The 23,505-nt window shown below is 41.9% G+C and overlaps 2 protein-coding genes across 2 annotated transcripts in view; both read right to left on the bottom strand.

The window, feature by feature from the left end:
* aga (aspartylglucosaminidase) overlaps positions 1-23,505 on the bottom strand; it is a 32,647-nt gene that overhangs the window by 3,111 nt on the left and 6,031 nt on the right. The window contains exons 3-7 of the mRNA XM_072435211.1: positions 20,920-21,032; positions 19,522-19,634; positions 7,322-7,430; positions 6,098-6,173; positions 2,824-2,931 (exon numbers count right to left, since the gene is read on the bottom strand). Coding sequence (XP_072291312.1) covers positions 2,824-2,931; positions 6,098-6,173; positions 7,322-7,430; positions 19,522-19,634; positions 20,920-21,032 — 519 coding nt within the window. The remainder of the gene's footprint in view (positions 1-2,823; positions 2,932-6,097; positions 6,174-7,321; positions 7,431-19,521; positions 19,635-20,919; positions 21,033-23,505) is intronic.
* The window catches only part of elovl6 (ELOVL fatty acid elongase 6), a 557,878-nt gene continuing 554,724 nt past the window's right edge, over positions 20,352-23,505 (bottom strand). The window contains exon 5 of the mRNA XM_072435223.1: positions 20,352-20,367. The gene's annotated coding sequence lies outside the window, so the exon portion shown is untranslated. The remainder of the gene's footprint in view (positions 20,368-23,505) is intronic.

Below are 23,505 nucleotides of genomic sequence, written 5' to 3' on the forward strand. Positions count from 1 at the left end.
GGCCTGTAACCGAGACGTTAATGGCAAATAACTGCATGTAGAAGCGGAGCAGAACAGAATGAACTTTGATGTCGTGTTGGGGTCTTTTGGGATTGAGCGATGATCAAGTGTGAAGGATTTTTAAAGTGCCAAGTAAAACCATTAGTGGAGATGGGTGTGAAATGACTAGGTTTTGTAAACAAACATAGCGGGAAAAGCTTTTTACAAGTTGGAAAAAACATATGAACATCTGGTCTACTCGGCTCTACAGCTCAGAAACTTGTTAGATTTGGGTGCTGGCATTCCAACTCTAATTTTTACATCGCCTTATTTTTTCATAAAGCGATGTGATGTGTGAATATTTAGATACATTTTGAACATTGGCCATTATTCCGTTTAATAATAATGGGAAATAATAATGTGAAAATGTGAAGTCAATAATACATATGTGGTGCTATATGTAATTCTGGATCCGGGGCCGTTGCAAGTTGGTTCCTGGGGGCGCGTTTAGTTTGCCAGTTTAGTAATCGCTTGATCCTTTACATTACACAAGGACCAATCTACCATCTATTTCAAAAGCAAGCGCAATACCATACAATCCATATTTATACATAAATGAACAAATAGAGTACAAATTACAAAAGCATGACTTGTCCCCAGTGTAGGGCAGTAACAAAGTAAGGGATTACTGTAATTGGTTTGTTTAGGAATGCAGTAATGTAATGCAATACATTTTTAGTAATTACAGTTATTAGGGTTAAATTCACATTGGGGAAAGCTTTGTGCAGTGGTCACTCTCTCCATCATAAATACAAGATCTGTGTGAACCATAATGACACACTGGATGGAAATAAATCTCTTAATATTGCAAAAGCTTATTGAAACTGCCACAGTGAATGTGTGATGTGATCAAAGCTAAAGGCGGTCCTACCAAATATTACAGTGTGTGACCTTTGATGCGGTGACTTTTTTTGGACAGGCCCTCTCGTGGCTGGCGGGCCCTACACTGCGTATGCTGGGAAACGGCAACGCTGGATTAAATAATTAACCATTCTTAAGAAAAACTTTCACAGTTTTTACTATATTTTTAATACCTTTATATGTTCAGTGGCTGTGACTGGTGGTAATCAGAGGCCATTGGCGCAGTATGGTTGCCATGTGTCCTTGAATCAATCCCGAGGCAGCTGTGACTACAGACGCTGGGTCTTACTGACATTTTGGGAGGAGTTATTGAGTCCTTTTAGGTTATTATTTGGGTCAGTTTAGTTGCTCTGTCATCTATGTAACTTTCCAGGTGGAGCAGTTATTGCTTTGCCTGGAACGTTCCATCTCTCTCCTATGGGGACAAGCAGGTGACACTTCCAGGCCATGTTACAGGTCAGGGCCTCATTTATAAACCATTGCTGCGCACAGGTTTACTCGACGCAAACCTCAGATTTATAAAACACACTGCGCTGTCCACCAGGCAATTTGTGCTTTGTAGATCTCACCTGCAGCTGGAAAGCTGTGAACTTGAACCCAGGTCACGCCCTCCCCACGCCTCACCATAAAAGGGCACCGGGAATATGGCTTCATATGTGTCATGTACTAATGAGTGGAATAAACAGCCCTTCTCCGTGTTTGGGATAATTTTAAGCTAAAAGATGAGTTTGCTGATGATTTCCTGAACCAAACACTTCCTCAAACTCTCTGCGCTTCTGCTCCTCTCATGAATGTGCACTTTCCCCCGTGTCTCCAGACTTTGAGCAGAGCTTACAACAGGGTCTCAGAGTCGAGCAAAGTCCTGCTCCTAGTGCTAGTTTTATCAATTCCAGGGACGGCGCTGAGGGCAGCCTACGCACTGCAGAGTGAGAAGGCAAGCTTTATAAATGAGGCCCCAGGGCTAAGATGTGAGGGCATGAAAACAGGTTGTTTTTTTGCCATAAAGGCCAGTGAATGAGATTTTTACGAAGAATTGATGGAGTAGATTTACAGACAATTTATTTTAGATTTTTTTTATGAGAAACACTTATTTTACATGTTTCCAGGGTCATTCTGATTCCTGCTCCGCCTGATCCATAAATTCTCTCCTCTTAGCGCATTACATTTTGAACTTTGTGTATATCGCCCTGACGGTTCTTAACAATAATACGTTAGTTGCGATGAATCAATTAACTTGTTCCAGCCGTTATTTCACAAAACAAAAAACAAATCTATAGAGACGAGCAGGTTGCAGACTTTCCTTCTTAAAGGTTACACAAGTCCAGCTTTAAGAAGAGCCATGATTCAACAACATTCTCACATTGCTTTATTTGTTGACCTGTGCTTGCTCCTTTCTAACAGTATTTTACATTTGAACATTTTATCCGTCTCACACTCTCTGAAATCCCACATGTTTACTATTCCGCAGCAGAGGACCAAACTAAACTCTACACACTATTCTGTCCACATTCTGTCCCCTTTTTTCAAAACCCACTCAACTCCCCACAGCTCCGGCGCACTCTCCTGAGCTTTTCCTGCGCGGACAAATATAAATAACAACACGGCTTCAAACGCATACAGTACGACACACTTCTAAGAACCTCTACTCTCGGAGCGCAGATGCAAAATTCAGCTTAAGTCAAATGCAGCCTGCTTGACGTGACAGTTTGGGGGCAACACAGTCACGCCCCCGCTCCACACATCACCATTGTTTGACTTTTATCCCGCGTTTTTACTGTGTTTAGTGGTATTATTTTGTCTTTGTCGAGATGATTAAAAACTAGGCCTGACAGTTCAAACATCCGACTGGAGCGTTGCTTTTGAAGAAGTGAATGTCAGATGTGTCACAGTGGAGCTGAATGGGGATTACAGAGGTGTTTGTACCTGGGAAGAAAGCGCATCATCACGTCTCCGTCTCCTGTGGCTGCTGCTCCTCCCACCGAGCTGTCTGCGTAAGCCCCCGCGCCCGCGATAGGAGAGTCCCCCACGCGCCTGGAGTGTAAGAAAACACAATATGTTTAGGGTGGGGTCATGACAGTCAAAGTAAGTAGTAGTATTTGTGTAATTTGTGAAAAAATATAGCACAGATGACATTGTATTTACGGTGCAGAGGTTATTCGACATGTGCTGACTGGGAAACACTTTCAGAACGATTTAAGTGTGTGTGAGCCATACAAATTCCTTTAATCCAGATAAAATAATTAGTCGACACAATTTTTAAATAAGAATAATACAATTACTGTATATGGGATCAAGCTTTGCATTTATAGATGACAATGATATTTTGTTTTGAATTGTTAATTGCCATCTCAGTCTGACCATGGAACATTCACTCCAAGCATTCCGGCCAAGAGTCTTCTCTTGTAAACCTGATACCCGGGTCCACTACATTGATGTGCTCTGAGAACACTTCCAGCTCTTGTTTCTTGATTGTCACAAATGTGTCATCCACGTAGCAGTACCAAAGACGTGGAGCAATGCCTGAAAAGAAGGTCAGTTCCTTTTTCTCAAAGTGCTCCATGTACAACCACTATGGGAGAGACGGGCGAGCTCAGGGGAAACAAGGAACTCTAGAACTGGTAATTGTATTTGTTCTTGACTAGACCATTTATTTATTGTCAGTTGTGAGTCCAGTCGTAACTGCTCTGCACTACGAGACTGAAGCAGCTAAGACTGTTTTCAACCAGAGATGACAGAAAACTTGGCTAAAATCATGTAGTGTGTCCTCAGCAAGAGCAGAGGTGTCTTTCTTGACCCAACTTGCTGTCAGTAGAATAGTTCCACTGGCCCTAACGTCTCCATGAACCACTGCTGTTTTCCTGTGTGCATGAAAACCTCACATAAATATAGTCATAACCAGGAAACTCGTGCCCATGTCAACATCTTTGATCTGAAATCCAAAGCTCTGAAATCCATGAATCTGTCTGTAAAATTGTCCCCGGAATTGAAAGTTTGTGGCGTTAAGAAAGATGTCTAGTAGTTTGCATATGTGTTCAGGTGTCAGTTTGGTCCTTTCCTGTAAGGTGGTGTCTTCCTGCAGTCTGGTCCTCACCGCTGCTACTGCCTCAGAGGTCGGGATGCAGGTGAAAAGGGACACGACATCATATGAAACCATGAGGTCATCTGGGTCCAGTTGGAGATGTTTCACTTTGTCCACAAAATGATGTGTGTTTTCCCCACCAATGGTGCCAAGATGGTTGTTAAATGCTTGGCCACATTGTATGTGATGGAGTCTGTGCTGCACACAATGGGTCTGAGTGGGACATCCCTTTGTGGATTTTTGGAAGGCCATAAATGCATGGAATAGCTTCCCCAGGATACAGTCTGTAATACAGAGACCTGTCAATCACCTACTCTTTTTCAAGATTTTGTAAACGTTCGTATGTGGTCGTGTCCTCGAGGAGGCAGTGGACTCTGGCTTCATAATCAGGTGTCTTGAGGATCACAGTGTAGCGTCCCTTGTCCGCTGGAAGAATGTTAATGCTGTGATCTTTTTGTAGTGCTGAGAGTGCCTTCCTCTCTTCAGGTGTAATGTTTGAAGGAGGCGGCTTGGCACGTAGCTGTGACACGTAACCTCTGGTCTGCAGCCTCCATTTCTGTCACCTTATTGGAATTTTCATACATATCTTTATGACAAAAACATTGTGAGAAAAGAATGACTCTGGAGCACCAAACATTAAAAACACAGGAGAAATAGTCACAACCGCAAAAACATGGATTGAACCGCTAACCTCTGTGTTTCTGGACGACGCTACACCACTGTGTCCCTGGCTATGTTTACATGCACATCAAAATCTGACTGACCGCAGGCAGACCATGATCAGAAATAAATACTTGCATCCGATTTACCGGTAGTCATTTCAATAATTGCATAATTTAAAAAAAAAAAAAATCTGATTATATAACAGCTTGAGTGTGGATGTAACCCCAGAAAACTGCAGCTGAGATCTTCATGCTCCCGTCACATTTACACATCAACATTGGGATTAAACTGGGCCTAAACCTGGAGCTGAACCTCGACTTGTCTTAAGCAGGACGTCCCGTAAATGACTCCTAAAGTAGAACAGGGCCAGACCAAGGCCAGTGTGAATGCAGCCTTGGTTCAAAAGTTCACCGATAAAATAAAACTCTGACTGATTCAATATATATATGTCCTGGTTTAGACATTTGTGTGTGCTCAAATTTGGAGCACTCATGGTTTAGTTCTGACAGTTAGAATTTGTTCTGGTTCAGGATTTTTTGTCCAAAGTTAGTCCCCGTTTTCCGCACCCTTCATCGTCATTATTACACCTTGTTTGTTTCTCCAGTTTGACTTTGTTGCGAGTCAAAAGCAGCCCTTTCCGACTGATCAAAACTACAAAACCGCTACTTTACTTTACTACTTCAACCCCACTGCACCCCTTTGAGTGGCAAAGAAGTACTAGATAAAGAGAGATTTTCTGTGGGTTTTCAAAGTACTTCAAATGCAGTTATATTTAGACAGAAGTCGTCAGAGGTGAGATTGAGATGGTTTTGACAGATGCTGAGGCTGAAAAGATGATCAGTCGAATACAAAATAAATGTTTGTTTAAAGAGAACATCAGAGAAGTGGATCACTTCTTCCCTGAAGGCAAACGCTTAGCGACAATAAAATTGTAGTTATTAGTGTTTTTATACTGTACCTCATGACTTATTTGGCTAAAAAGTCTCAATGTCCAATAGAAATAATTGTTTCTTCTAATAAATCAAGATCATTCTAAAACTACTTTGGAAAGGTCAAACTTTGTGCTATTTGTGCCGTTTCTTCAGTATCAATACTTGCTCAAATTAGTATCTTGTTTCAACAATAGTTTTAGTATAAATTTGTATTAGGGTATTTGTTTTTGTTTTTTTACAATCTTAGTAGTTATTATACAATATTTTGATTATTATTTATTTTTTAAATATTAGTAGTTATTATACAAAATTATGATTATTTTTTAATCTTAGTAGTTATTATACTAAATTAAGATTATTATGTATTTATTTTTACAATCTTAGTAGTTATTATACAAAATAAAGATGGTTGTTGTACATGTACATTCAAATACTACATAAATAAATAAAAATTAGTTGACAATAGATAATGTTCCCGGCCCATTTCACATGGGTGCTGGACATTTCACCATGGTGTACAAACCCGGGCACTTTGTGTGTCATCCCGTTGGTCGAGGTGCCAGCAGCAACACGGCCGCCCTGGTCCATAGCGATCATCCCTGAGGCCAAAATAGAAGTTTCATGTGAGTGGGAACAAAATGATACGAGCGCGGCATAAATGATGTTTAGAAAATAACAGTGTAAAAGTAGTTACTTTATAGTTGGTAAAAATGTTCCTCAAGTGCTTGTGAGTTAGGGTTTATTATTGCTCAAATATACATCAACACAATATTTAAGTATGTAGGATTGTAGGATGTATGTAATATTAAAGTATATTCATAATATCTGTGTTTGGTCCTTAGCTTTTTCTCCAATCGGAAAGCAGAATGAGCCGGACACTCGTAGTCATACTTGTAATACCATTTTAAACCAATAGGGGCACATTTACAGCTATTACCTTTCATTTAAAAGTAGCACAAACATACATATCGCTTACAGTACGTGACGATTACTCAACATGTGCAAAGTATTTACTCAAGGAAGGGACAAGTACAAGGTGCAATAAGTTTTCTGGTGGACGGTTTCGCCACTTGCTCGTCGCCATGGATATGTTATTGCTTTCCAGTGTGGCATTAAACACGTCTATCTCCATGAACCCATGCCGACACCACCAGGCCATGTCACAGGTTAGATCTGTGGAGAGGCGACCCAACTCACCATGAGAATCCATGCTTTTCAAGGAGGGCACACTATTAACCCTTTCAGGCAAAGCAATAACACCTCCATGGAAGTGAAATAAGATAAGATATTCCTTTATTATCCACACATGGGGAAATTTCATTGTTGCAACGCAGGTAGATACAGAAGAAAAGGACAGATAACTTATAGGAAGTTTAAAAAACACTCTTAATAGAAGAACTCTTATAAACAAAACTCTTATAGACAAAACCTCTCATTTTCTAATAAGGAATGGAGGGGAAAAAATAAAGATAAAATAAAATAAAAACGGCTAGCGTATGACAAGATAATACTAATAAAAATGGTAAAATGTTACATTGTGCACCTTTAAAGGAAATTTCACTGAAAAATTGTGCGGTGAAACTACTCTAAAGGCACAATGTTACTTGAGTAAATGTAACCAGCGTATCTTTACTGATCATGGTCTGTGTCCCCCTCATTGTTCCGTGTGAAGCCTGTGCCGTCTTCTCCTCCGTCTTGGCAGAGGAGAGCGGCGGTCACGTGGTGTGGTGTTGCCGATAAGCCTTACCGATGGTGTCATGGGAGTGCACATTAGCATGTCCTCTCGTCTGCTTATCTGTCACCGGGGCCCGCGGCTTGTACGGCCCACAGTATTTGGAAGGATCTGGAAACACGTTCTGTGGAGGAAAAAACATGATGGTTACTAAAGAGACAAACTGCATGGAGCTAGGACAAATGTTATGGTATTGGTCTAAACATATTGTTATAGATTTCGTGACACGCAATACAAGGAATGTGCGATATTATTTAGAAATGACCAATGATAATGTTAATATAATGTCAATCTGCAAAAATCATAAAAATGTCCTTGTTGAGTTTCAACTACACAAAAACTAGCAACTAAATTTATCACAAAAGTGTACAAATGTCACTTATACAGGTTATACAGAGGCTCTGGGGCTTAGGCCTAGATAAACTGACATTACTAATACAAAAATCTCATTGTAAAACGTAGAAAATACGAAGATACGACATAGTTCACATAAGAACTCAAGGCAGCTTCCCTCAAACTTTAGTCTCACAAATCACCACAGGAGCACACAGAAGCAATGTATCTTGTGCGCACTAGATCATTTGTTTTTCGTTTTTCAGGGGCTCTGTATACTTACTAAGGATATAAATGGGTACTACTTTTTGGTTTAGTAAATAGACAACATTATGTAATAAGTCCTTAGTAAACAGACTGCAATGACACTTCAGTTCAGCCAATTATTAAAGTTATGCAAAGTGAAAAACATCTTAACGTGAACTAAAATGACTAATGCAGAGTTTTGAACATGCAAAGAAAAAGTAATTTGTATGCATAATCTCCTCTAGACCTGTTCAGACAAACTAATACAAAGGCATTCATCAAAAATCCTTCAAAAGAGAAAGTATTTATCCTGCCTGTATGCCTTTTGTTTTTATTTGCTAATAGTCTATCGAGTTGCAGTCAAAATAGTTTAATCTGTTTTTATTTGTTCTGCCCTCTGGAAGTCCAACTCGTCAAGAGGGAGCATGCTAATTACTATTTGTAAAGAAAAGAAACGAACAGTGTTTCTTTTCAGTCAAATAAGTACACTACACAACAATCATGCACTTGCTCATTCTGTCTGCGCCGCATAAATTATTGTTCATAATGATAATAATAATGATAATGTAATTCATGATTTTATAAGAGCACACACAAGCAACTTTGTTATGGTAATGCAGGATTTTGGCAACTATTTAAGAAGAGTTTCTCTGACTGCAAAACAGTTGTTATGGGAGAAAAAAGTTTGTGTTCCATTGTACCAAGTCCATTCTGAAGCCCCTATGGAAGCCCATCAGGGACACAATAATGATATACAAATGCAATTTAAATGTGGTGTTCAGTGCTTTTAGATGATGTTTTAAACTGTATTTTTACAATGATCTGCATTCAAACCTTGCTTTCCCTATTTAACCTCTTCTACTGTCTTGGCTGCATTGACATGTCAAACTATCATTATTGTGAGAAGACACATTAGGCAATTGTTAACAGTTTTAAAATGAAATATCTAAAATGTGCAATCCCTCAGTTGTCTGTTTAGGTTCCATAAAAGAGTGAATACATTTCACCACCGGCTTGTCTTCATAAAACTACTTGAGTTACGAAAGATACTCTAGAAACGTGTTTGTTTACTCCAATGATTAATACAATTGTCACTTTCCAAGTTTACCGCAAAGCTAATCTTCTCCATACTTTAATGTTCCTTGTTATGTGGACACGGTCAATCGGCCCATTTCGCAAGATCCATTTTCTTTGTGAGCGCTTTTTCCCCCAATGCCAAAAGTACTACATTCCAAGGGTATCCATTGACTTGTCCATTGCAGGAGTTTTATGTCCCAGATACATAAACCACATTTGAACTGGCACAGCTCCGAAAACCAGCCAGCACCTTCTTGGAGCCAATACCTCACAGATCAGTCTTTGGACCCTTCAAACTGCCCCCGTACAGCTATTATGGAAATGTGGCCAATCTCTTACAGTCAAATGGGATGTTAATGTTGGAAATCAATCTCAGCGCTTTATAAATCTCCGTCCAATATTCATGTACGGGACAGTCCCAAAACAAATGATAATGATGGGCCAGATGGCAGCCACAGTATCTCCAGCAACAACTAATAGTGTGCACTTTGACATGGTGTTATAATACTGTGATACATTTTTCCAAACAGAATTCTTTCCAAACATGAGATCTCCATTGTGAGCCTATCTAACAAAATGACCTTCTTTTTCCCTCTTGTCTAAAATATATCCAGTAGAGTCACAAATCTTAACATCCCTTCACAAAAATGCCAATCTTTACACAACAATTTCTGCAACATTGTGAAATCAGCATTCGGTTCATAGTGCATACTAAACATGTCTAAAAATGTAAAAGAAAAGACTCCCATTTGATCACATCCACTACCTGCCATGCCCTAAAATATGACAGCTTTGTAACCTAACAGGCAACGACTGAAATCCTTGCGCAGTTTGAACTATCCGTGTTTCCACAATTGTAGGTCACATGAATAAAACATCGGCTCCATACTACCACCGCTTGCCTTATATCCTTTACCTGTCAGATGTGCTCCTTATTGCGATATAGACATGGGCCTGTACCTGCTCGTGCCGAGTGCGGTGAGCGGTGTCAGTGGTACATGATGTGTGGGGTACCTTATGTCTCTCCGGCTCAAAGCCTCCCTGGTGCTGCGCTGAAAGACGGACTGACTGCGAGAGGCTGACCTGCGGTGAAGTGTGAAAGCTGCGTGTGGAGTTATTGATGTGGAAAAGAAAAGAATCTGCTCGAGAAATCGTTTGGGTTTTAATGGTGACTCTTAATGTCTGTAATGCTAAATATAAAACGCATGCCATCTACCTTGCTGTAAAAGTGTGCGTTTGTTTTGGAGTTTCGGTTCTGTATAGGAAACAAATTAGAAGACTTAAAGAGGACATATTATGCTTTTTTCAGGTTTTTAGTATTGAACTATAACATACGCAGATCTTCATTGACACTTTGTTCATTGTAAACCACAATATTGAACAGGTCCATTGGGGAAAATTGATTTTGGCTTCCGGGATGATGGTTGCCTAGCTTGGTCATGTCTGTCTGGCAACGGTCGATTCCGTTGATTTATCCATCTTCATTACGAGTTCACCTGGGGAGACCGGGCGGACAAACATTGAGCCCGAATTGTAACCGCGGAGGAACTCTGCAGGTTACTGGTACCGGTATTCTGAGGGGAAAGATGTGACCAAATATATGGAGACTTGGATCCTTGAATATCTAAAACTTTCAACAAAAGCTGGGAAAATAAAGATTGACTAGCACATTGCTCCAAATCAGCGTCCAAGGCCAAATTATAATGAAGTTCCACAACTTCAGTGATAAACAGCGTGTCATGACTGCATCTAGACGTGGGCCTGACCAGATCAAACAAACTTCATGTCTCTTTCTTCAATGACGGGTGGTCAAGAAATGCCCTAAACCTAAACCTAACATTTGATCTGGTGAAATCCTGCCTGAGAGAAGAACGTGAAATACGCTCTGCTTTATCCTGAAATGCTGAAGATCAACGTGGATAGAAAAATAATAAGTTTCACTATACCAGAGGAAGCGTTAGATTTTGCAGCCTCATTACCAGCTCAGTGAACACTCAACAACATGGTTCATACAATGGCATCTGAAACATTACTAATAGCATCTTTTAATGTTAATGGCATATTGAGTCCAGTTAAGCAAAAGGAGAAAAGAAAAAAATAGATTCTATATACCTACAAGAAGGTTCTGGTCATAGTTTTTATGGACAGAGTTTCCAGGCGCAGTCAGGTGTCAGAGGGTGTCCGGTTTGGGGACCACAGGATCTCATCTCTGCTGTTTGCAGACGATGTTGTCCTGATGGATCCATCAAACCCGAACCTGCAGCTGCACTGGGACGGTTTGCAGCCGAGTGTGAAGCGGCTGGGATGAGAATCAGCACCTCCAAATCCGAGGCCATGGTTCTCGACCGGAAAAAGGTGGCTTGCCCTCTCCAGGTCGGTGGGGAGTCCTGGCCCCAAGTGGAGGAGTTCAAGTATCTCGTGGTCTTGTTCACGAGTGAGGGAAGGATGGAGCGTGGGATTAACAGTTGGATCGGTGCAGCGGCTGCAGTGATGCAGTCGTTGCATCAGATTGTTGTGGTAAAGAAGGAGCCGAGTCGAAAGGCAAAGCTCTCGATTTACCATTCGATCTACGTTCCTACTAGGGCTAAGTATTGGCAAGACCCATACAGGGGTCACGATACGAATCCCGATACAGGGGTCACGATACGATACGTATCCCGATACTTGTGTATTCCGATACAATTCCCTCATTACGATATGTATCCCGATACATTTTTGAAAAAAGGGTCTTAAAAATGTACCAAATGGGTAATGTTTTTACTCTGGATAAGAAAATGTATGGAATTTCATGTTTATCCACAAATCACTTATTTATCCGGTTTTCGTCCCGGTCGTGGAACACTGGACCAGCTCTATACCCTCCATCGGGTGCTCGAGGGTTCATGGGAGTTTGCCCAACCGGTCCACATGTGCTTTGTGGATCTGGAGAAGGCTTTCGACCGTGTACCTCGGGGTGTCCTTTGGGGGGTGCTCCGGGAGTACGGGGTCCGGGGCCCTTTGCTCAGGGCTGTCCGGTCCCTGTATGACCGGAGCAGGAGCTGTGTTTGCATTGCCGGCAGTAAGTCAGACCTGTTCCCAGTGCATGTTGGACTCCGCCAGGGCTGCCCTTTGTCACCGGTTCTGTTCATAATTTTTATGGACAGAATTTCTAGGCGCAGTCGGGGGTCGGAGGGTGTCCGGTTTGGGGACCACAGGATCTCATCTCTGCTGTTTGCAGACGATGTTGTCCTGATGGCTCCATCAAACCCGGACCTGCAACATGCACTGGGACGGTTTGCAGCTGAGTGTGAAGCGGCTGGGATGAGAATCAGCACCTCCAAATCCGAGGCCATGGTTCTCGACCGGAAAAAGGTGGCTTGCCCTCTCCAGGTGGGTGGGGTGTCCTTGCCCCAAGTGGAGGAGTTCAAGTATCTCGGGGTCTTGTTCACGAGTGAGGGAAGGATGGAGCGTGAGATTGACAGGCGGATCGGTGCAGCGGCTGCAGTGATGCAGTCGCTGTATCGGACCGTTGTGGTGAAGAGGGAGCTGAGCCGAAAGGCAAAGCTCTCTATTTACCGGTCGGTCTACGTTCCTACCCTCACCTATGGTCATGAGCTTTGGGTAGTGACCGAAAGAACAAGATCGCGGATACAAGCGGTCGAAATGAGTTTCCTCCGCCGTGTGGCTGGGCGCTCCCTTAGAGATAGGGTGAGGAGCTCGGCCACACGGGGGGAGCTCGGAGTAGAGCCGCTGCTCCTCCACGTCGAGAGGAGCCAGCTGAGGTGGCTCGGGCATCTGTTCCGGATGCCTCCTGGGCGCCTCCCTCGGGAGGTGTTTCAGGCATGTCCCACCGGGAAGAGGCCCCGGGGAAGACCCAGGACACGCTGGAGAGACTATGTCTCTCGGCTGGCCTGGGAACGCCTCGGGATCCCCCCAGAGGAGTTAGAGGAAGTGTCTGGGGAGAAGGAAGTCTGGGAGTCCCTGCTCAGACTGCTGCCCCCGCGACCCGGCCCCGGATAAAGCGGCAGAAGATGGATGGATGGATGGCATTCTGCTCTAATAACTTCATACATCCAACCAACTGATCCAAATAGAAATATAAGGAACACATTCTAGTAAAGTATTACATTTTTCCTGTATATCACGTTTCCTGCCTAACAATAAGCATGATCTGAACATGCTGCAGCAGCATCTTCTGCACAGATCAGCTGTGACATTATATACTTCTCGGCTCCTGATCTTACCTGGGCCCTCCTGTTAGAATATAACTGATAATCATATGCTGTGTAATGTGCTGTGATTCTTTTGATCAAAGTCTGATCTCTGTCTGCTTGTGGGACATTGTGGGGGGCCCAGGATGTTCCGGGCCATGCCACACTAGGGCATTGTTTTTCAAAGAACAAGAGGTGTTAATTTACTTGATGTCAATGTGACCAACTGTGCCTTTCCTGTGGCCTTTGTATCCTTTGTTTTCTTGTACCTGCGTCAATTGTCTTTCTGCCTGTAAGAAATGTAAATGTTTCTATTGAAATAGGTCATGTGCCCATCTGTTTGACCAGTAATCAATAAGATGAACGTGAATCCTTGTGGGGACCAGATCAGTGTAGGGCCCGAGAGACATGTGGACGGATCGGTTCTGCACGAGAGTGACCAACAAACCCACACGAGGGAGAGATTAAACATTCCACCTTTGAGAATTCACCTATTCTATTGTTTTACTTTACTGTTCTGTTATTTTACTTTATTGCTTGATGAACGTTAGAAGAGAAAGTCCAGAGAAAAAACATGTTTTTTTTTACTTAATGGTCCCAGATTGTTCTTATTTCAAGCCAACATATTTAAATGTTTACTTATTTATTTTCTTAACTCCAGCTTAATTTAATTATCACGTAAGCATTTCAATCTAACCTGGTCAAAACTACACAAATGAGGATTAGTATTCTGAATTCAGGTCCTTCTAACCAAGGCTAGATAGTTTTTTTTGCACTGTAGGAGCAGTAAGCTGAAGCCCCGTGCTGGGACAGGGCTCACCTGTAGAGTTGTTATTCAGTGTCCACACACGGGTGAGTCTGGGTCAGAAAATAAGGAGCTCTCCACAGTGCACACAAATAGAAACTGAGAGAAGTTGAATATAATTTTAGATTTAGTAAATGTTTAAGTTATATTTTTACACTACAGCAGCCTTGTATTAATAGGATTTATTTCCATGTGGCAAGTAATTAAATATGGTGGTAGTTCTTCTTTACATTGTGTCATATAACATGTTTTGTTTGTTTGTTTGTTTGTTTGTTTGTTGTTGTGCTACCTGAAGGTCGAGTAGTTAAAGCACAGCACATGTGCCAGGTCGAGTGCAGCCGGCCAGTGTCGTGAGTTAGAATCCCGACGATTTGCTGCATGTCCTCCCTCTCTCTCACTCCCCATTTCACACTGTCCTCTCCCGTCTATTAAAGCCTACGGGCCACAAAAGTCTTGAAAAAATATATATATAAATCTCCTAATTATAAAATTGTCATGGCTGCAACAGTAAGTGATATAATATTCTGATAAAAACCTGATAACCAGTGTATAACATATCCTTGTAAGTGAAAGTAATTTATTTAATTGCTATTTATTTTAATTGTATTGTGTTTATGTACCTGGATGAGTAGGTTTTTATCTTATTTATTTAAAAGTTGTTCAGTCTTTGGTTTGGTACTCCTCATCTGATTTATCAAAGATTATTTTGTCAAGATTGGACTGAAACTTTGTGATCCTTTAGTAACCTCTTAAATACTTTTTGCACCAGCCCCAGAATTTACACACCCGAAATAAAAAATATTCTTGGTTAATTTAAATCCTTGCATTTTCAAAACATGCCAACTTACTTTTAGCACATAAACATGGTTATGTTTATGTGCGAGGTCGGCGAATTTTATGACTCTAGCAACTACTTTTAAAATTCTTAGGACACATTTCTGAACATTCATAGCCACTCTGAAATTTAAAAAATCAGCTATTGAGTGCTGCACAGAAACCTTGACGACTTTTGTCATCACCCATTTTTACCTCCTCATTGATTTATGAAACGGTTGACAGTATTGAATGAATATACATATTAAAACAATGCAGCATTTTCTCTACACCAGCTCTTGTCATGAATCATCTGTCAGGACAAACGGTTCAAGGTACAACTCCGATTACTGTTAAATGAAATGATTTATTAGTGTGAATAGTTTGCAAACTCAAAAAGAGTGAGGAGGAAAGGCAAGGCGGAGAGCCAGAGATGTCCTTGACTGACGCCGTGCATTTAAGGTTTAGCTCAATAACTATTAGGAGCTGCCCTTGTTGAGAAGTAACATGGTAAATATGATCAATAGGATGGGGCAAATGTGCTTTTGGCAGCTACATAAACAGGACGACGTGTAATGGAGAGATTTGGAGGTCGTAGTGGGGGGAAAAGAAACGTCATTGGAATTTAGAGATAACATAATATGAAATTATTAAAATTGACGATATTATCCAAAATAATGTAAGTGCAAAATAATGTAAGTGCATAAGCATGTTTGTGTTCATTTTGCAGTCCATCATTAGATAAGGCAGCTTTTAACACATTTCATTGCAAAAATATGATGATGAAGTCTAGTTTACAAAAATAAAATAACTACCTTTGTTAATGGTGTGTGAAGGTGAAAGTGTCTCTTTTCTGGTCCATCTGTTATTTCTATAATTTGTCCTGAAAGGGGCTATTTATTAAAAAACAGGGGTCTCATTTAGAAAGTATGGAAACGTAGAACAGTCAGTGTAGTGTGAACATCATTTTCAGGCTTTTTCATTGAAACATTTCTCATATTAACGTTAACGGTACGTACAGACCGCAGACGCCTAAACGCGCCCGCACAGAATTTGAGCGCGTGTACATTTGAAAGGTTTACGCAGTGGACGCGCGCTCTCGACGCCCCGGCCACTGTACACAGCCGCGTGTACGGCACGCTCATGCTCACTGCGCACATGCGCAGTAGAGGTGTTGTCGCATGAGCAGTGGAGTTGTTGTCGGTGAGGCCTTTCATTGTGTAAAATGGCGGATATCGAGAGCGTCGTTTTCACATATTTGGTTTTCAAAACCCTCACACGGAGGCTCCGGGCTCGGCGGCGACGTGCCTGGGTACACCAGATACTGCAGAGCTGTGAATACATCATACAGTTCCTTTCTCTCACAAACAGCCACAAGCAGTCTTTAGTCTGCCATAGTTGACGAGCAAGGAAAAAGTGGCGCTTCTTGGGGAATTCCACGGGGAATACCGGAAATGCGAGGGGCAATACGTACGTACGTCACTGGAGCGTCAGCTCTGATTGGCTGCTGCGGTGGCTGCTATGCTTCAGCGGCAGAGACCTCAACATATCTCTAATCAAATCAATTTATTTTTGTAAGGCCCAAAATCACAACAACAGTTGCCTCTGAACGCGTCGCGTAAGCCGCTTTCGTCGCCTCAGCCGGCTCATACGCGCGCTCAAAGCGTCGAGAGCGTAAAAAAACACACCAATTGCGCCGCAAAAACAAAGAAATCGCGCCGCGGATAACGCACTACGTGCTCGACGCGCGTTTACCATAGACTTTGAATGTAAACTAGAAGCTTCGGCCGCGGCGGTGTGGAACCCGCTTTACATATCTGCCCTTTTCAACAATGAATACACGTGAATATGTGTGTTAGATAATCTAAGGTGATCTCATCAGCCAGATTGTGAAATGCATGCGTTTTTCATACAACCAGAAGCAGGAGCTGTGATCCTGAGGCCTGTTTGTGTCCGAGAACCTGTGCGTCTGTGTGACCTCCAGGGGTCACTCAGGGGTTACGATGGGAGACTGCGGCAGCTCGATCCACACGCTGGTCCACATGTTGGGTACAGCCGCTCGAGAGCTCTGGCTCGAACAGTCTCAGGCTGAAGAAGCACTGGATCAGGTTCAGTGATCAGCATTCTCCTTGGCTCTGAGGCGTTCCTCAGATTAAAAAGGGCCGTTGCGCTGATTCACAGATGATGCTGATTTGAAAAATGTTGGATCCAAATGTTGTTGTGGACTTGAAAAGTTGCAACAATATCCTTTGCGTGAGTTTGTATGTTGCAGTTTAAATCTAGCCCTAAACGGGCACGGAATTCTTTTTTATAGATGAGAGAAAAGTTAGCATCCGCAGGCGTGACCCTGGAAAGTTCTTTGTTCTGTGGGTTAGCTTAGCATCGCTAGGCCAGTGGTGAGCGCCTTCTCTCATCAAGATAACTTCCTCCTCGTAGCTCTCTGATAGAACCAAGTTGGTCTTCTCTCCTCTCTCTGACTGACCCCTACGGGTGTTGGGTTTTGCGCCATTGTTCAACCAATCAGCACATGCCGAGTCAGAGCTGGAAAGATCTGGAATAAATCCGATGTAGCCATTTGTTCACAAGACGAGTCATAAAACAGTTGAATGAACATGCAGAACACATTAACATTATGAACAATAAATTCATCTTGTGGACAAAGTTTGAAATCAGATGATTGTTTACTAAAACCGCATAGTCTTTTTAGCATTTTAGCTTTTGTCTTGGGAGAGAGTTCATTTTAATCCCAAAAAAGTCATTTGATGGAAAAGGTTTATTCCAACTTTAAAAGCGTGAAGTTTCTTCTCCTGCAGAGACGTCACAAATCTCCAGTACCATAGTACAGCCTTCCTGTCACCATGGCAGGTTCATCTGCAGGTCACTGCATGTGGCTTTATTAAGTTTCTGTAATAAAGCTTTATATGGAATTCTAACTAAAAAGTCTCCGTACAAACAACACACTGATCTGCTTCTGATTCATCTCTGAAAAACTCAATGTGCAAAGTTTTATATACCGCTGTGCCCATTTCTTTTTCTTTGTTTGTATATATTTTCTGGCCTGCAGGCTTTATTTGGCAGGACAGCTGGAGCGTAGGCCAGGAACCAAGTCCACACAGCGATCACACGCGGAACTTTCATTTCCTCGTCAACAAACTTAATGTAGAAGGTGACATAACATTTTTTGTAAATGAGTACGCTTTATAAACGAGGTTCCAGATCTGACCAGAACTGTGTTGGATGAGTCTCTATAGAATTGAGGAAATAATGTATAAAAGGAAAAATTGTGTTTTAAAGGTGCACTGTGCAACATTTCTGGAGTTATGTCGGTGTAGTCCCTCATTCGTCCAGGAGAGTTCCATTGTAGAAAAAGGTTCAGCTGTAGTCATCAAGACGTTTTGACTCTCATCCAAGAGTCATTGTCAATTTGCGAATTTAGAATCTTCAACAATCTTCTGTCTTGAAGACAGTGAGGTGAAGATTCTAAGCAGGGGAAAAAGCTAGTTTGAAAGAAGAGTTAAAGAGGCTATTTTTGTTAAAAAAGAAAGACCTTCTTTAAAGGCACAATGGACGATTTTTCGGCGATTTGCGAACTCAGGCGGAAGTGCGCATGCGCACTCCCCCGTGCGGACTGATACAACACACACGTGCGTTTGTTTATTAGTGCGACGGATCAAATTGCATCGCCGTCTCTTATGAGTCAGCTCGAACAGTCTATCTCCGTCTTCATTTTGTCCCGTACACTGAGGGAACTATATTATGATAGATCAATGCGCTTAGACACGCAGAAACGTGGGGACGAGCCTGACGCGGCTGCAGGTGAGCGGTAGGTGAGTTTTATGATTGATACGTGGCAGGTCTAATCGGTCGTCCACGCCACGAGGAAATAAGATTTAGATTTGGGCCAAAAAAATCGTCCATTCAACCTTTAAATAGGAATGGAGGGTTAAGGTTCAATCTTCCTGTAGTTTATAATGGAATTTTGAGGTAGAGGTCCAGGGCATTCGGATGCTAATCAGGTACTCAGGGAGAGTGAGCCAGGGACACAAAAGGGAGACTAATAGCCCATTAAAGGACTGATGGTAAACAAGAGGCTAGCCTGATAGAAAACAAAGAGGCGTAGGTTTCTGTTGAAACAAAAAAAAAATGTATTCTACTTCAGGAGGGCCCGCCCGGTGGGCAGGGCTTACCATAGAATAAATATCAGAGTTCCCGGTCTAAATTTGCAAATTGACAATGACTCTTGGATGAGAGTTGAAACGTCTTGTTTTTCTAAAACTGAGTCCAGATGACTACAACTGAACCTTTTTCTGCAACATTTCCGGAGGCAATTTATCATTTGATTTACCTAAAATGTTCTATAGTTTGGCTTTAAACTCTTCTATCTTGCATGTATACATTAGCAGGTATTGTTAATGCTGCTCGTCTCCATGGAGATGGATGTGATTAATTCCCATGCTGTGGAAGATTCTAGGCAGAACACCAGTACATACACATTTAACACATTATTATAAATGAGTAAGAATCATGCACTTGCTTAAAACTCCTGAAGAGCTGTCACCACCTTCACATATATATATATTTACACAACTAAATGCCAGTGTAAAAAGCTACGTATCTCTCAGAAATCCATCTGGCTCCAGTGCTTTTGTCAAACTTACTCACTCAGTACTCACGTCTGCTTGTCTTTCCTGAGCCTCTATCAATCTTTTAGAGGGGCCGGCCTGGAGCCGCCGGGAGCCAAAAACACACACCTTTCGATAATTAGGCTGGCAGTTGCCCTTCAGCCACTCCAAGAAAATATTCAGAGATTTGTTGGTCGTCAGGTCTTCTGCGGTGAAGCCCATATTTTCTGCAAACAAAGACGCTGGGAGAGACAAGAACAGCAATGTCAGGGCAAGTTACTCAGCACGGACCACTCTAACCTTGGACCACTCTAACCTTGGACCACTCTAACCTTGGACCACTCTAACCTTGGAAATGTTGTTTTTTTGCAAATAGAAAAGGAGATTTTACAATGGTAGTGCAGTGAAAAGTGTTATATAATGTCTGTATTGAGTTTGGTAAAGAAAATTGCCTATTGGGGTCCTCCGTCGCCGACTTGTGAATTGCTCTGTGTTGCATTTTCCATAACAAAACATCTTTTATACCATAACTTCACCTTATTTTACCTTTTGAGCACATAATGGAAGCACGACAAAGCTGGTGCGCCGTCTCTTTTTGTAAGATAGTGAATTTAGTTTTTCCTGCACGTCATGACAAACCACACAATGTACAAACTGATTCTATTCATAAGCATCAGAAAGTAGAAGCAGAATAATATCAAAAGAACTTTCATGGACAGACATTAACACACACCCTGATTTTTTTTTAAATTACAAGTGCAGAGCTGTGGTCTGAGATAACGAGTAGGTGATAAACAGGAATTTTCTGAGCATGCGAGCCTCAGTTGCAGGACAAAACAAAATCAGTCAAACGTGCAGGAATCAATCAAAATACTAATAAACTTGTATGTTTGAGTAATCCTGTATTGTCCTGCAACTGAGGCTGGAGTATTGCTGATAAAATGTCCGTTTTCACCTACCCCCTATCTCCCTGTACTTAGGTGAGAGACTGTTTGAAAAATTAAAGCCAGGAACATACAATAGGATTTTTCTGTCTAAAACTTTTTGACTCGAGACAAAAAGCGCAGACTTGAGGAGACTCGTATTCGATTCTAAGTCTCATTATCCTCCTGAGCCAAATGTTAACAAAGTTTGCTGTCCAGAGTAAAGTGACTCAATAAAATATTCAAAACAATCAGAGCATAGTTTATAGTTTATACGTCAAAACTGTGCTATGGTTATTTCTTAAAACGTGGATAAAGACAATATTTTGCACAGAAAGATAAGTTGATGACAAACTGGATCATTTGCTGACAGACATGGTTGACAACGCTGAAATAAATAAAAACAGTCAAATATCACTATGAAGAGGCGGGGCTTATCGGTTCTGCAGTTTTGAACAGGAAGTCAATGGACCGGTTTCTGTTACTAAGCTGTTTTAGATCAATACTGCGGTTTAGAATGATGATCTACTTACTGTATGTTAAAGTGCAATACTAATTACTTGACAAAGCATCATATGTCTTCTTTAATGTTGTGCACACTTACCCGACTCCCCCACCAGCAGGGTGTGTGTGGTGCGCTCCATCACGGCTCGTGCCACTCCGATAGCGTTCTTGATTCTCCTCAGGTCGGCCACGGCGCCCACCTCCATGGTGTCTCTGCAGACACAATATAAAGCCCTGTTTAGAATGCACAGCCTGAAGCGCGCAAGCAATATGGAGCTGCAAACTCACACATCAATAGTTAATAGCATACATTACACACGGGCATTTGTGACCTCAGCATGACGCAGCCAAGTTCCAAATACACAGGGTCAAATGCTCATTTTGTTCAGTACGGGAATTTGGTATTTGTCACAGTTCTCAATGATAAATAATATATATACAAATTATACACTGTGACAGAAAGATTGATTTAGAGGAGACAGAAATATTTGACAGACTTTCATGACAGAAAGAAGCAGCATTGACTCAGTTGTTCATTAGTTAATGAGGAATGAAGATAATTAAAATCAAGTGTGGCTGTTATTAAGCAAAATAAACTTTTCACAAACACAGAGGTGTTTGTTTATCCCAAACCAGGCCAAAAAATATTTCTTAGAATTTTAGAATTCACACATCTCCTCCGTTCTCTTTGTAAAATAAACACATTTTTAAAGGGTAAATGAATGTTTATAAGGCCATTAAATGCTGAAATAAAGACAATTAATGTCATTGAGCTCACCTTTGAGCGACATCAGCAATATACAGCATTACACCACAATTCTATGAATACACTTCAAGCTTTATGCATAAAACACATTAAAATACAGTTTGTCCATGTCCATGACATAAACAAACACATAAAATAATAAATGCCCAGCTGCACTTGTGTTACGTGCTAGACTGAAGATATATATTTTAGTAGTAATTTTAGATTCTAAATGGAAGAGGCAACTTCAGAAATGAAAAAACTGCACGGCACACAGATGTCCAAAACCTTTCTTTTTTTTTTAATTGCCATTTTAAAAAAAATTAAATGGCAAATTGCCTTTGTCAGCTCATTTTTCTGTCTTTCTTTGGACCACAGTGCCCAAATGTTGCAAGCCCAGGTAATCAAATCCCCCTTCAACGCGTGGGAGGTCCTGCGCCTTTCATTTGTGAATATACGTGCAATAAAATTATCAATTCCATTTTAAGTAACCATAACGACATAAAACTCCTTGACTGAAGTGACCAGTGTGTTACAGAAATGCACCCAGGGATTTCATCACTGCAATGGTGCCAAAACTATCTGTTAAATGATGCAACTAAAAGACACTAAACACATAATACATACAGCAAGCCAAAGCTGTTCCTCCGCTTCTCTGCACCACCACCCTTCATTCTGACGCTTAATTAAGACACTCAAAGAGGATGTCATATGGAGCTGTGTGTAAAAATAAAGTTTGAGTTATGGAATGTGTAGCTGTAGGTGCCTAATTAGAGTGAGCAGGGACATAATACTGTTCTCTAATCATCATTTTTACTACACTTTCCTACTTGATGAGGATCGTCATGTCACTGATGTGTGACACACCACCACTGAACTTTTTTGGTTGTCATGAAAAATTCCCATCAACAGAACAGAAGAGTGAAATTTTGATAAACTCAAAACGTTATGATTTAGTATAAAATATTCACAGAAATAGTCTGAAAAGTAAATCATCAATGCTAAAAAGGGCTGCAATTATGTTATATGGTTCATGTACATTTTTCACATCGATATTATAATATGGGTACATGAATTACAGTAAATGTCACTGCCTGGAAAAAACACACTTTCTTACTATTTTTTTAAGCCATTTGTGTGTTTGTTGCAGACTCATCTCGGACAGGGATGATCTGGTGCAGCGGTAACAACCTGGAATTAAACGGAATTCAACAGTGGAGATGATCGTGGACTTCAGGAAAGTCACAGCCCCCCAGCCCCCCCCTCACTATCACAAACTCCCCCATCTCCACTGTGGACTCCCTCCGCTTCCTCGGCACCGCCATCATCCAGGACCTCAAGTGGGAGCCCACCATCAGCTCTCTCATCAAGAAGACTCAGCTGATGAAGTACTTCCTGCGGCAGCTGAGGAAAGCAAAGCAGACAGCGCAGATGATGGTGCAGTTCTACACGGCCTTCACTGAGTCCATCATCACCTCCTCAATCACGTGTGGTACGCTGGAGCCACAGCCAGGGACAAACAGAGACTACAGTGTGCTCTTCTGAGGAGGTGATCGGCTGTAGACTTGCATCTCTGCAGGACCTGTACGTCTCCAGGACTCTGGGACGTGCAGGTCGGATCACAGCCGACCCTTCTCACCCTGGACATGGACTATTTGAGCCACTCCCCTCAGGCAGGAGGCCACTCCCCTCAGGCAGGAGGCCACTCCCCTCAGGCAGGAGGCCACTCGCCTCAGGCAGGAGGCCACTCGCCTCAGGCAGGAGGCCACTCGCCTCAGGCAGGAGGCCACTCGCCTCAGGCAGGAGGCTACTGTCCATCCGGACCAGAACCTCCCGCCACAAGAACAGTTTCTTTCCCTCTGCCGTTGGACTCATGAACACTTCTTAAACACTATCACTTTAACCAGAATTTAATCACTCACTGCACTGTGCAGTTTCTGC

This window comes from Eucyclogobius newberryi, unplaced genomic scaffold, assembly GCF_026437365.1.
Source record: "Eucyclogobius newberryi isolate DKJ021-1_F unplaced genomic scaffold, fEucNew1.0.hap1 SCAF_11, whole genome shotgun sequence".
NCBI lineage: Eukaryota > Metazoa > Chordata > Actinopteri > Gobiiformes > Gobiidae > Eucyclogobius > Eucyclogobius newberryi.